General features: G+C 50.3%; 4 protein-coding genes across 4 annotated transcripts; 1 reads left to right on the plus strand and 3 right to left on the minus strand.

Moving 5' to 3' along the window:
• Positions 1–422: 422 nt before the first annotated feature.
• Positions 423–1,940, minus strand: POX_f08464 (uncharacterized protein; the record flags this gene model as incomplete). The annotated part of the gene is made up of 4 exons (XM_050117236.1): positions 423–866; positions 988–1,196; positions 1,310–1,676; positions 1,806–1,940. The coding sequence occupies 4 exons, from the start codon at positions 1,938–1,940 to the stop codon at positions 423–425; spliced, it is 1,155 nt and encodes a 384-aa protein (XP_049967375.1).
• Positions 1,941–3,094: 1,154 nt separating this feature from the next.
• POX_f08465 (uncharacterized protein) lies at positions 3,095–5,061 on the minus strand (the record flags this gene model as incomplete). The annotated part of the gene is made up of 3 exons (XM_050117237.1): positions 3,095–4,044; positions 4,131–4,844; positions 5,022–5,061. 3 exons carry the CDS (start codon positions 5,059–5,061, stop codon positions 3,095–3,097), a joined length of 1,704 nt encoding a protein of 567 aa, XP_049967376.1.
• A 2,263-nt stretch (positions 5,062–7,324) lies between these two features.
• POX_f08466 (Folylpolyglutamate synthase) lies at positions 7,325–8,574 on the minus strand (the record flags this gene model as incomplete). Its single annotated transcript, XM_050117238.1, has 3 exons — positions 7,325–8,224; positions 8,296–8,460; positions 8,533–8,574. The coding sequence occupies 3 exons, from the start codon at positions 8,572–8,574 to the stop codon at positions 7,325–7,327; spliced, it is 1,107 nt and encodes a 368-aa protein (XP_049967377.1).
• Positions 8,575–9,477: 903 nt separating this feature from the next.
• Positions 9,478–10,179, plus strand: POX_f08467 (uncharacterized protein; the record flags this gene model as incomplete). The annotated part of the gene is made up of 1 exon (XM_050117239.1): positions 9,478–10,179. One exon carries the CDS (start codon positions 9,478–9,480, stop codon positions 10,177–10,179), a length of 702 nt encoding a protein of 233 aa, XP_049967378.1.
• Positions 10,180–12,497: the final 2,318 nt, after the last annotated feature.

The following is a 12,497-nucleotide window of genomic DNA, read 5'->3' on the forward strand; positions in this document are numbered from 1 at the left end:
ATGGTTGACCCGGCCAATTGAAAGAGAGAGAGAGAGAGAAAGAAAAAGAGAAAGCGAGGGAAACTGGATCAGTCTCAAATGCAAAGTCGATTAAAAATATGGTATTAGGAGTTCTGGAAGTTCCTTTAGACATGTAGTATGGCGTTATCTCTGGGTAACATTTCACGTGTGGTCGCATTCAATGCGCTCTTCTCATCGAGCTGGTGATCCCACCACCTCACTTGCGGGAATTCGCAAAAGTGATTCATCAAGGTACAATGGAGTCTGTGATCTGGAATTTTGATGAGGGGAAAAAGAAAGCCCAGCAAAAGAAAAAAAGAAATGAAGAAGAAATAAAAAAGGAGAAGAGAAGAGGAGAAAAAGAAAAAAGTAACACCCCGGGTGAGATACATCACATAAAAACCAAGGATGAAAATGCAAACTTAATGCGCAGTCCCCCGACCATCCCATTGATTCGGTGACGGAACACGACCGGGCGCCTGCGCTGGATCTTTCGTCCAAGCCTCGGTCTCGACAATTGTCTCGGAGACAACGGTGATTTCTTTCGAGGTCGGCTCTGGTTCGGTGAGAATATGCTCATCGCTGCCCCATGCAGACACTTGCGTCTGCGTGAGTCCCTGTGAATTCTTGCTCCTCTTACCGCTGCGGTCTGCATGGGTCGAGAGGGTTTGAAGACCGCGGCTGGAGAGAGGGTAGGACCGTCCTCCCGATTGCTTTCCGGAGGATGAGAAGAGCTGGGACAGACCGATCTTCTTGAAACCCTTACGGATCAAGGGCTGAATGATGGGCAGATTGGAGACGATGATCGACACAAAGGTTTCCCGACACGCCCATTTGGATCCGGCAACGGCGCCTTCTCGTCCGGCCTATGTTGTTTGTGGTACGAGATGTCAGTTTTGGACGGAAAAGGTTCTCGGATACGTCTCTTTCCTGTCCCTCCACAAGATGCGAGAGAGGCCATGGGTGCATGGATGGAGCCACACTTACCGTTGTGATCATAACGGCTCGAATGATCGAGGCTGTAATGACAAAGGCAGCCCCCGAGAAAAGACCCATCAGCGGAATCTTCTGTTTCATGCTGATCTTGACTTGCCACAGCAGGGGAAGTGGAATCGAAAGAAGGTAGATATCGGTGATCACATTGAGCAGAACCACAACCACTACGTATACCATGGAGTTGGCTGGTTGACAGTTATCTGAGGCCAACGGTGTCAGCTAGGTTTGACGAAGTGAAAAAAGACAACCCTCCCCCCCCCCTCCCGGCTCACACCGATATTATTCATTGTTGGAAATGGGGAAAAAAACTCACTGCCTGGGTTCGGATTGATTTGCCAAAATGCATGGAAAGGTTGACACGACAAAAGTACCGACAGCTGAGTGGCGAGCCATGACACCCCGAGAATGATATAGGCGATTCGTACGCGCTGAGGCAGATTTTGGAGACCGGTTGTCAATCGCGAGTAGAAGACCGCCAGGGCGTACTTGATCAGCCACAAGATAGCCACATAGAGTGACCATCCAAGCACTTGAATCTTCGACCCCGCCACGCGATGAGCCCATTCTGCTGAGTGCGGGTCCAGCGTAGCACGCTGTTCGGCCGTCATGTAGCTGTTTGTCAAGCCTTCATAGTTGGCGCCCACCAGATATGCCGCGACTGTTTCCAACACGAAGACAATCTGTTCGGTGATGGTAATGAATTGTCAGTATAGCTTTTCTTTTTCTGACACTATATTGGGCACTTGATGCATCCTCATCTTCATCCTCAATTCGAATTCGGGAGGAATTGGAAAAGAAAAATCACGTACTCCGGCCAGTGGCATGAGATAGTCATCCAGTTGAAAGCCCGATGGGCCAACGAGAGTCCATCGGACGTAGACGCGAAAAGCGATGACAACGAGAGCCAGGGCCAACAGTGTCCATGCTTCGACATTCTGCGCCATAGCTCCGTGTTTCTGTAAAAGTGACCGGGTTCAGTGTGTTTGTTGTAAAGAGAGAGGAGAAGAAAGAATCACTCTGTTCAGTGCAACTTGAAAAGAAAAACTATCTTTAAGAACCCCCTCTCCTCCTCCTTCCCCATAAACCAGAGAGCTCCTGAAAGGTTCTACCTTTAAAAAAAAAGAAAGTTGTGACCACTGCACCGCAACGGTGGATCGTGCCCTGTCCCGTTCCCACCGGCCCTGTGGAGCCGGTTCCACTATCGACTTGAATGGCACCAGGATAAGGGCTCGGATCCAAGTCCCACACAGGTCAAAAAATTGAGTCTTACGCTTGTCGCTAGAAGGGCCCCCCGAGATCTGGGTTTCCGGGTGACTGTGAGCGGCACTTGAATAGGCAAACGCTCTGTTCCTCCGTCGATCCTAAGCTCCATGGTGACGAAATCATCACCTGGAACCATGGATGCGAGACTTATTTAGACCACGCGCTCGCGCTCTGATTATTGAGAGACCTTCCCTTCAGGAGCTGCGTCGATGGTCTGAGTTTGCGGTTCTTTGTGCCATGCCACCAAGTCTCCATGCTTCGTCGCTCCGCGTTTCTGGATCGTGACTATATTGGTCAAACGATGTGCAGGCTCCGCATGGAACAAAGGGTGCTGAGAGAGACCAGTGTTGAATTACTTGAGATGATGTATCGGTCTTTCTTTTTGCTCTCCCTTTTCTTTTCCTTTCCTTTCTTTTTTTTAGGGATGAGAGAGACAACATTGACATTATTCGCTGCACCTTCACCATTGTGGGATTGCTCAGAGGATAATCCTTGTCGCTTGTTGCGAATGGGGGAGAAAATCGGACAAAAAAAGAAAAGAAAGGAAAAGAAAGGAAAAGCAAAAAATAAAACAGGATCCGCTTGCCCGCTGTCTCGCGGGGCAAAATTGAGTTTAGAGTCCTGCAAAGTCTGCTCGGTCTATGGCTCACAAATCAACTACAGTACAAGGAATCAGACAGAGTAGTAAGCCTGCAATTTCAAGCCACGACTGATTTGCCGTCCCACGTAGTTTCTCATCTGATCATGGGTGTTTCATCGAAAGGAAGTCGCCCCTTCCCCTAAATAAAGCACTCAAGGGGCCGGGGCCCGTTCTGTCGTCGCCACCTCGTCCGATCTACGCCAGGTGATACTCCCGGATAAGCTTCTCCGCACAAGTCAAGCCGGTCACATAGGCACAGGCCTGGATGTGAGCATTGACGAGGACGGGAACGACCGCCATATCCGCAACTCGCAAGTTGTCGATTCCCATCACTTTAAAGTCAGGGTCCACTACTGCATCGGGGTCGCCCTTCTGACCCATCTTCACGGTTCCCGTCATATGCCAGCTGGAGGAGATGTTTTGTCGCCAATACTCCAAGAGTTCGTCATCCGACTCGCCCGGGGGCATCGCCATGTCCGCAACATTGTTCCTGGTGTATCCCTCGTGTTTGACCACGCGCAAGGAATCCCGCAGAGCCTCAATGGCCAGACGACGGTCGAATGGATGAGCCAGGAACTTGGGGTTAAAGGCCAGGGGTGCGTCTGGATCGGAGGACTGTAAGGTGACTTCCCCTCGGGTTTGCGCATTGAACAGGAAGATGAGAAGACACGAGTAATTCAGGGCCTCAGCAGGGAAATCGGGAATGAACCAATGGACGGGGAAATGCGTGATGATCTCATAATGGGGGATCGTCTCCCGACGGAGATATTCTTGCTCTTCACGAGGAAGCGCCTGGAACTCCGGGGTGGACATCAACTGTTGGTCCAGTTTGAACCATCCGATGCCTAACTCGCAGGCAAATTTCGCCCACGGCCCCGTTCCATCTTCTTGCCATTGCTTCAGAGCGTCGTCCATGGCGGCCGGATTACCGTAGAATGCCTTTCGCTCCGTACTCGTTTCTGAGCGGCTATTGACAAGCGGGACAAAACAATGGTCACGAAGGCCTTGGCCGACGGCCGGTACGTCCAAAACAACTGGAAGATGATATTGCCTCAGCTGAGCTGCGGGACCGATGCCGGAGTGCATCAAAATGCGAGGGTCGTTGAGGGAGCCTGCACTCAAGATGACTTCCTTGGACGCAAGATCTGCAGAACAACGAACAAGGCCGGGCAGGGGTCAGTGACATGCGAAGCAGGAGAGGAAACTCGAGGGTGTGAGAGCAGCGTCTTACATTGTTCTCCTTTGGACTCTACCCCGACTGCCTTGGTCCCCTCCAAGAGGACTCGCTGCACGGGCGCGCCCGTGATGATAGTCAGATTCTCGGGCTTCCCTTTCACCAGGTCGCCTGCCGTGGACCGCAGCCCATTGTGAGCCGAGTTGATCAGGACGGACATTCCGATCGGATTGCCTGAATTGTGATCCGGATTCAAGGGGAATCCCGCCTCTTCAAAGACGTCCATCAACTCCGTCAAGTCACGTTCCCATTCCTTGGCGTACCCGACGTGCAACGGTCCCTGATTCCCGTGATCTTCCGTTCGTGGATCGGCATACTTTGGGGACACGCCGGCGGGCCGCTCGCCGTGGAAGGTCTCGAGATCTTTAAATCTCCGCTGGATCTCATTCCAACCGAAGGTGTCATCGGCCGTGATGCGCGCCCACTCATCATAGTCATCACGCGCGCCCACGCTGTACACGCCGAAATTGATGGCGCTTGATCCGCCCATGCAGCGGCCACGGCTATAATCAATCTCGCGGTTGTTGCAATCGCTCTGGGGAGTGGTCTTGTAACCCCAGTTCATGTTCTGATTCTGAAAGGTGATCCATCTTTGGCCATCTACACGAAGGTTTCGGTCGTCCTGGGGTTCGCCGGCTTCGAGCAGGAGAACGTGGGGGCGTACTGCCGAATTCGCGAGGCCTGCGGCGAGAGCGCTGCCTGCAGGGCCACCTGCAGGAGATATTTTGTCAGACCTGGCTTGTATCGGACAACTTTGACGCTGATATGGATTGGAGATGGAGTCGGCGTACTGCTCTAGTCTTTCCTGCTCTTGTTGACCAGTGTCCCGGAGGAGGTTTGGCGGGGGAAGGGGGGGGGGGGGGGGGGGGGGAGGGGTCTAATACTTACTTCCGACCACCACAAAGTCATATGTTTGGGCGGGAGACATGTTGCGCGAGGAGCAGTCGGGTGTGGTTTTTAACTCGCAGCAATCTTTAGATCTGGGTCTTGAGTCTGACTGGAAGAAGAAAAAGAACAGTCCAACAGAAACTCGCACTCATTTACAAGATCAAATTCTTTTTTACTTTTCTAAAGTCTCACGGACCTCGACTCCCCTTAATAAACGTTGGGATTGGGTCCGAGGCAGCATTGGCGATTATGCAAACGCCTGCGCTCGTGGCTTGCAGGAGTGCATCGATTAGGTTCGCAGCGACCCTCGCGCGTTAGTTAACCCTTTAGCGTCTTGTCGTGACCATCCAGCCGTCGAGGAACATAGTATTTGTCAAGAAGAGAGTCACGAAGCCTCGGGAAACCCGCTTGTACCCTCGTTGATTGGCTCTGTGATTCAACGCTTGGACAGGAGCCCCTCCCGGAGAAGATCCGAGGGAGGTAGAAACGTCTTTGGGGGCCAAAACTGCCCGTTTGGTCGTTCTCAATCTGACCAGGATGGTGCAGATCGTGAGGGGCGGGCACTTGCCTCGAACGTGCCTAGACACGGCCAAAGTGCTGACCCGACGATTATTGACGATTAGCCGATGAGTAGAAGGAACTCGGGAGAAGTCGCTGATGGCTCGTTTGGGCAAGTAACGGGGCCGACGGGGGGAGGTGGTGGATGAGAACGGTTTGACTCCACCGGTGCCCCTGGACATCTGTCCAAGTGTTCCAAGCATTCACTCCACGCTCTCCATGGAGGATGGCTATCTCCAGAGTCAATCTAGACAGATACATACTGACATTCAGCAACACATCTGTTGATCAAAACCTCCAGCTCGATGGCGGGAATGTGTATCAGAATGGGAATGGTCTCGCCATTTGGATCACGGTGTTCATCGCGTGGTATTGTCTGACCAATGTCTGCATCCGACTGGGATGTTTACCTGAGGAGAAAGTTCATGCACAAGACTCGCTCACGGATGGACCAGAACCCCGCACTCGAGACCGCCTCCACGTGCTCTTAGGATTCTGACTGGAAGCGCTCTCTGCACACTCCTCGAGGGCCCCTCACTGCAGGAACCGAATACTTTCCCCTGCAGAGACATGACAACATCTGCCTAGGAAGAGTTGGAGATTGGAAATCCCCAAATTGGTTCGAGCTTCGTTGAACCGGCACTGTCCGAAGCGCAAATTTCATCTGAGGCGACAGGGATTCCAAGGAGAAAGAAAGATAAAAATAAAACAAAATATATCGGCGCAGAAATGCAGTGAAACTCCACGCTTGCCGTCAGCTCCACTGATGAGCCCGCACCTCTGACTGCTTGAGACCCCAGACAATGAAAACGGACCCAGGGTATGAAGTTGACGAACAAGGAAATTCAAGGTACCATCTAGTATCTTCTCTACATCGACGCTTGTTCATCTAAGGTGAGATGCCAGTGTTCAACAGGACACCGTCGAGGCAGTTACCCGGTACAAATATTCTCTTACAGAGTCAAGGCCTATTGAGTAGGCAGAAAAGAGAAATGCGCATTGTGTATTCGAAACGGGTGACCCCGAGGGGTTGCAGATCTACCTGAAACCAACGGAGTTGAATTTCCGTTGGTACCAGTGACCTGCGAGTCACCAGGCTGAGGAAGGCTCAACTTTGTTATGGCGTGTCGTACGAAAACTGGCAACAGCAGACTGTTATTTTCTTTGATGTGAAAAGCAAAGAAACAAAAAAAAGAAGGTTGAGGAGATTGGCATTCCAAGCATCCCGACGTGATACTATGGACGGAGAATGCTGAGCGCTCCTCCAACGAGGTGAAGACTTCCCGTAATGAACACTTCTATGCTGCCTTGTTGGGAGCTGAGGTGGCTCGCGGATCTGATGGCACCCTCGATCGTGGGTTCAGTTGATACCGTGGCATCAGGCTGTAATTCTCTCCATCGAGAGGCGTAGAGTCCACACAAATCTGGAAATGGCGTCTCGGGCATTTTCAAAGTTTTGTCTTGTGTGGAACTATCATTAGCGCATCCTGTCTCTTGGATCGAATCGAGCAAATTGAGGAGGCACCTACCGATTCGTGTCCCTCCATCCTCCCTCTCGTGATAGGTAGTAAAGATGACATGATCTGGTAACGCTTTTTGCTCATGTAATGCCTGCCAGAGGGAGGCAAGAAGTTCAAAACCATCGCGCTCTTCAGAAAAATGGCTAAATATGAGTACACGGAAGCTGCGACGTCTTTTGAATCAGCGGAACCGTATCCTGCGTTTTGGGGGGAATCAAGACCATCTCACTTTCCACCATCCCCATTCTTCACATTAGTCGCAAACCACGCCGCTGCCTGGGTGATACTCAAAGTGTTATGTGCGCCATCCAAGAGCCAGCGCGCGCTCTTGGTCTCGATGATCTCGAATCGGCCCAACCAAGAGAAATTTTGGACGCCTTCGATGATGTCCCTTTCGCTCAGTGGATGAGACGAGTCCTTGATTTCTACGAATTTGGAGGCCAATTGAATGGCCAATGAGCAGTTCAGTCTCTGCACAGGGACCCCGAGCACTCTGCTGTTCGCCGGCAGTGTATTCGACGGGGACACAAAAGTCAACACCGTCTTTCTCTCGGCTGCTCGGCCTCGCAGCACCTCGGCCGGCCCTGGTTCCTGGTCAACAGAAAATGCCGGTGCACCGGGCTTGAAAATCCCCGACTTGTGCCAGGCAATATCCTCCACTGTTGGTCCCAGTTGTGCGACGTGGTCCAGCCCAAGTGAGGTGATCCCCGTCACGACTGGCTGGCGCACCACGTTGGTCGCGCAATATTCCCCACCATGGTGAGTTTCGACTATCGCTGCGTCAACACCTTCCTTGATGAAGGTGTGAAAGGCAAGAAGCAGCAGCAGTTGGAGATAACGAGGCTGTCGAGTGATTTCCCCGGACTTTCCTTCTGGCGACGACGCGAGAGCCTCCCAGACCTCGAAAAAGTGTTGCGTAAACACAGTTTCGGTGATCGGCTGATTGTCAATTTGGATCCGTTCTCGGATACATTGCAAATCAGGCGAGGTGTACAGCCCGATTCGCTTGGGAAATCCGGTTCTGAGACCGTGAGCATGGAGGAACGACCTCGTGAATGCGCACGTGCTGCCCTTCCCTTTGGTGCCGGTAACATGAATTACGTTCAAGTTGTCGACATCATTCTCCTATGATGAGGTCAGAACGACCCATGTCAGGGTCTGCTGGAATCGAAGAGTCATTGAGCCAGGTTTCATACCGAATGGCCCAATTTCAACAGCCACTCCTTCATGCCTACAATACTGGGAGTCCCCTTGACGGTTGGTGCACCGCTCGGAGTTGCTGGTAAATCAAGGCCCGGTGTTTGCGCTAGCTTTGTCGGTCGGGCCTTGCGCTGCCGAGACTCCAGCAATGCCAAGGCATTCTACGACGTGAGGCGATTAGACAAGAAGGTCTTGATTGCAGCTTAACTTCGTGACCACAGAGCATAGAGTACCTCATATGTTGGCTGCATCTTGAGAATCGAGCCCGCACTCATACGTGATAGAACGAATGAACCTTTCATGTATGTAATCCCGGATCCAGGGTTCTGGTTGGTGCTGCGATTCGGTCAAAGATAACCCTTTGAACCCCCGAGGCGTTTCGCTCAAATGGGTCGCGGAGAGTGCGCGACCGGCATGCACCGCCTGCCGAAGTGACTCCCACGCAACGTGGAGTCAAACTCCAGTTTCAGTCGCGGTCACATGGCTGTCCATCAATTCAACTGACTGTAACTGATACAGCCATGAGGTTTTCCTCTCGGACCAGTCGTAGATTTGATACTGCGAACTTGAAATGTTACGTGAAAGGCACTGGGACAAGGCTGAATATAGCTTTGATTGGTGCAGGCCTTTGATGGGCTCATGCTCCTGTGGTCTTGAGGCGACGAAGGCGTGTTTTGACCGTTGAGAGCAACGTATGGTGGGCTCAACGGCGCTTTGTGTTTATGGCTCGCAAATCTAGCCCAAAAAGGTTTTTTACCCGCGATATTTACGTATCGCGGGTACATGAGGTTCCGGATGAAGCCCGGTCTTCATTGAATGTGCTCACGGCATCACTTCAACTTTTACCTTTTCTTTTGCTCAGCAGGTGGAATTGTCTGGGTTCATATTCACCTCGAGAAAAGATAAGTCCCCTCGACTAGAGAGCTTTGATCTCTTGAAATAGGGCCATTGTATCCCAGGCGCCTGTCCAGCTGCATGTCACCCGGGGTTTGTTTCTCGATGACCACGAATCTGACATAACATGGCAGGGTTCTGGTAGGCATCTGTCAGAACTATCATATCACGTGGAGACTGGGGTTGGTCTTTCGTGACTCATCCTCATTTTGTGAAAATGTATATACCGGAACATCCTTTTCTATAGTGACCAACTTCATGATTACTGGAATCAGAATCACAAGATGATTACCCTCGCCATCTTTGATTTCGATGGCACTTTATTCGATACCCATGAATCCATTTCCCACACCATTCAATTGACCTTCGAGGCATTGCTGCCGGCTCTTGCCCCTCCCTCACCAGCCGAAGTGCAACGCCTCATTGCAAGCGGCGCGGGTCTGTCCGATACATTTAGTGCCCTGCATCCATCGCCATCTGAATTCACTGCTTCGGTGGAAAACCAATGGATCGAAAAATATCGCGACCTATATGCCACTCACGGGCAACTTCTGATCAAAACATTCCCAGGTGCCAAGGATCTCCTGGAGGCACTCAACGAGGCTGCGGTTCCCGTCGCCATCGTGAGCAACAAGGGTGTGACGGCAGTCAAGACGGCTCTTGAACGCAATGGCCTCGTGGGACTGGTTCCTGAGAACTTGATCGTCGGTGATAAAACACCGAGAGCCAAGCGCAAGCCAGACCCTGCAAGCTACGTCGATGTGCTGGTGCCACAATTGCGAACCCACCACGGATGGAACGATATCGATCCAGCCCAGGTTCTGGTAGTGGGAGATACCGTGGCGGACATTGAGTTTGCCAGAAACATCGGTAGCAAAGTCTGTTGGTGTCGATATGGGTACGGCGATCAGGGGATTTGCGAGGCAGCCAAGCCAGATTTCATGGTAGACTCTTTGACGGCTGTTTTTGACCTCATTCAAGCATGATCTTTTTTTCCATAGTGATTTGGGCGGGGTGAATGCGTCAATATGTTGAAATGGCTGGTTTTTTGAATTGGGTTCAACATTCGTTGACCAGGGAAGGGAATGTAGACGTCAACTCTAAGCCGTAAGAGCATCAAATAAATTTGATGGCAAGGAATAACAAGAATTACCAGCTGATGCCGGTCGCATTTTCAGATTGAATATTCGAGCCTTCCAGATGACTGATGACGAATCTTGACCCATGGATGATACTTACTACCCGGGGATCTACCACCTCAAGGCTGGACGCTTCGGACCAGAGCTCTTGCAGATTAGTGTACAAAAATGGGAACAGGATTTTTGGACAGGAGCGAGCAAAAACGCCTTGAATCCAAGTCCTGAAAGTAGAAATATCTGCGGATGAGTCTCGGTATCTGTTTCTGCATGGAAATCTTAAGTATATCACCAAAAGCAACGCGTTAACGAGGGGGCTCAGATCAAGGCTTTTTTCGATGAGAACGACAGTAAGTGGTTTATGGGCATTGTTTATTCCTGATTCAGTTATTATTATTTCTGAAACTCGAAACTCGTGAATTACTCGACTGTTGGCTTGCCAAGATCCCATTTGTGATTAAGTAGCCTAATGGCGTCCGTTCCAAGACAGTAAGCTTATTTCTGTCAAAGCGAGGTAATGAACACAGCCAAGGAAATGACATTCCTTGAACAGATCCCAAGGGAAGGTTTTTGAAATCGCGCAAGAAAACTCCAATGTCGTCAGAAAAAAATTGCTTTATTACAGCAATGGGGCCTGTTGCACTGGGCACGGAAGGCAAAATGTTATGCATCCAACATAAATCATAAAGCGAAAGGATCTCCAAACCAAATGAGTAAGTTAAGCAGAATCACCAAACACCCCTCATGTTTTGCCTCTAGCTCGGTCCATCGCGAGAATTATCCTTGGACGCTTCGAATTGCGCAGTTCCAGAGAGAGAGACCTCCTACACCTAAAAATAGTCGGGCCTACAATGATCTATACTGCGAAAAAGATTTTTCACTCCGATTGATAGTATTTTGATATTATATGCGCGCGTATTCGTAACATCGGGACTCTGTAATGTTCTTTTCCTTGGATCATGTGAGAGATCATTTTGCATACCTGCGATCCACATGTCCCTATTGAAAATGCTTAAATTATTGCCTAAACTTCTCTAGAATTCTTCAAGTCGTCCTTGCTCTCCAGAAAGGAAGGTCAGGTTTGTCAAGCAGAAAAAGGTTGAGTACCCACCAGAGCGCTTGGTCTGCGGCGTTGATAATTTGTCACTCGGGACTTCTGTGCGATATCCAGGACTACCAGGGTCTGATCTGGCCGTAGTAAGTCCAGCTTCGGATGAGTCTCTCGTTCATAATCAGAAAGGAAGCAAGGTCTCGAATGGAGCTGAGATCGGATATGTGAGGTATACACACAATCCTCTTTTAGGTACAGCCCGATGGATGGTGACCTAATGATGATCGAGGACGACTTCAGCCATAGGACAAACGTACTGGGGAAACTTGGATCTCTTCAAGACTGGCGTTGCCAACGTATAGAAAGTCGATCTCGTGCCTCCAGTCGTATCGAAGTTGTCTCTCAGTATTCTATATGGATTGTAATCACGAAAAATTTAACTCTAATCTCATTACCTACTTCACATATGAGCTCAAAGCATTCCTTGAAAGTGTTGGAAGAGCCGTAGGTTATGATAGAGAGCCGGTGGGAAGGGGGAAAGACGTGTTGAGATTACGACAGGGGAGATTTCTAGCGAAGCTGGAGTGGGCCACCAAATCATATGGTTATAAGCGGAGATCTCAAAGAAAAAACAAAGAAATCATGAGCGAGTGTGAAAGCGAATTGAAATACTTCGGTATGACTGAATCGAACTACATGGTGTCAGACAAGCACAGCAGTAAATGTATCAGTAAAGATCTGGGAAGTTTTGACTATTATTTGTTCTAATGTACAGAATTAATCAGACGACTTGGCTCCGGTGTGTGTGTATTTCCACCTCGTTTTCTTCCGAGGGAAGATAGTTACAGCCACAGGAAAAGCTGAAGGCTCGAGTTTTCAGGTTTCACTCGATAACAGTATTTTTGCCGGCATCTCACACCGTATTACTGTATCTTACTGTGTACTGCCATGAGTCCCCACTCAAGTCGGGGGACCAGAGGAAGATTGTCGGGCGCCCCTATCGTGTCCGTTCACTGTGCTGCTCTAGTTTACATTTACCGATGCACTACCTATTTAATACATTTCACTCGTGCACTTTTTACTCTTCCATTTTAAACACTCTTCTGATTGTTCGCAG

Source organism: Penicillium oxalicum, chromosome VI, assembly GCF_001723175.1.
Source record: "Penicillium oxalicum strain HP7-1 chromosome VI, whole genome shotgun sequence".
Classification (NCBI taxonomy): Eukaryota; Fungi; Ascomycota; class Eurotiomycetes; order Eurotiales; family Aspergillaceae; genus Penicillium; species Penicillium oxalicum.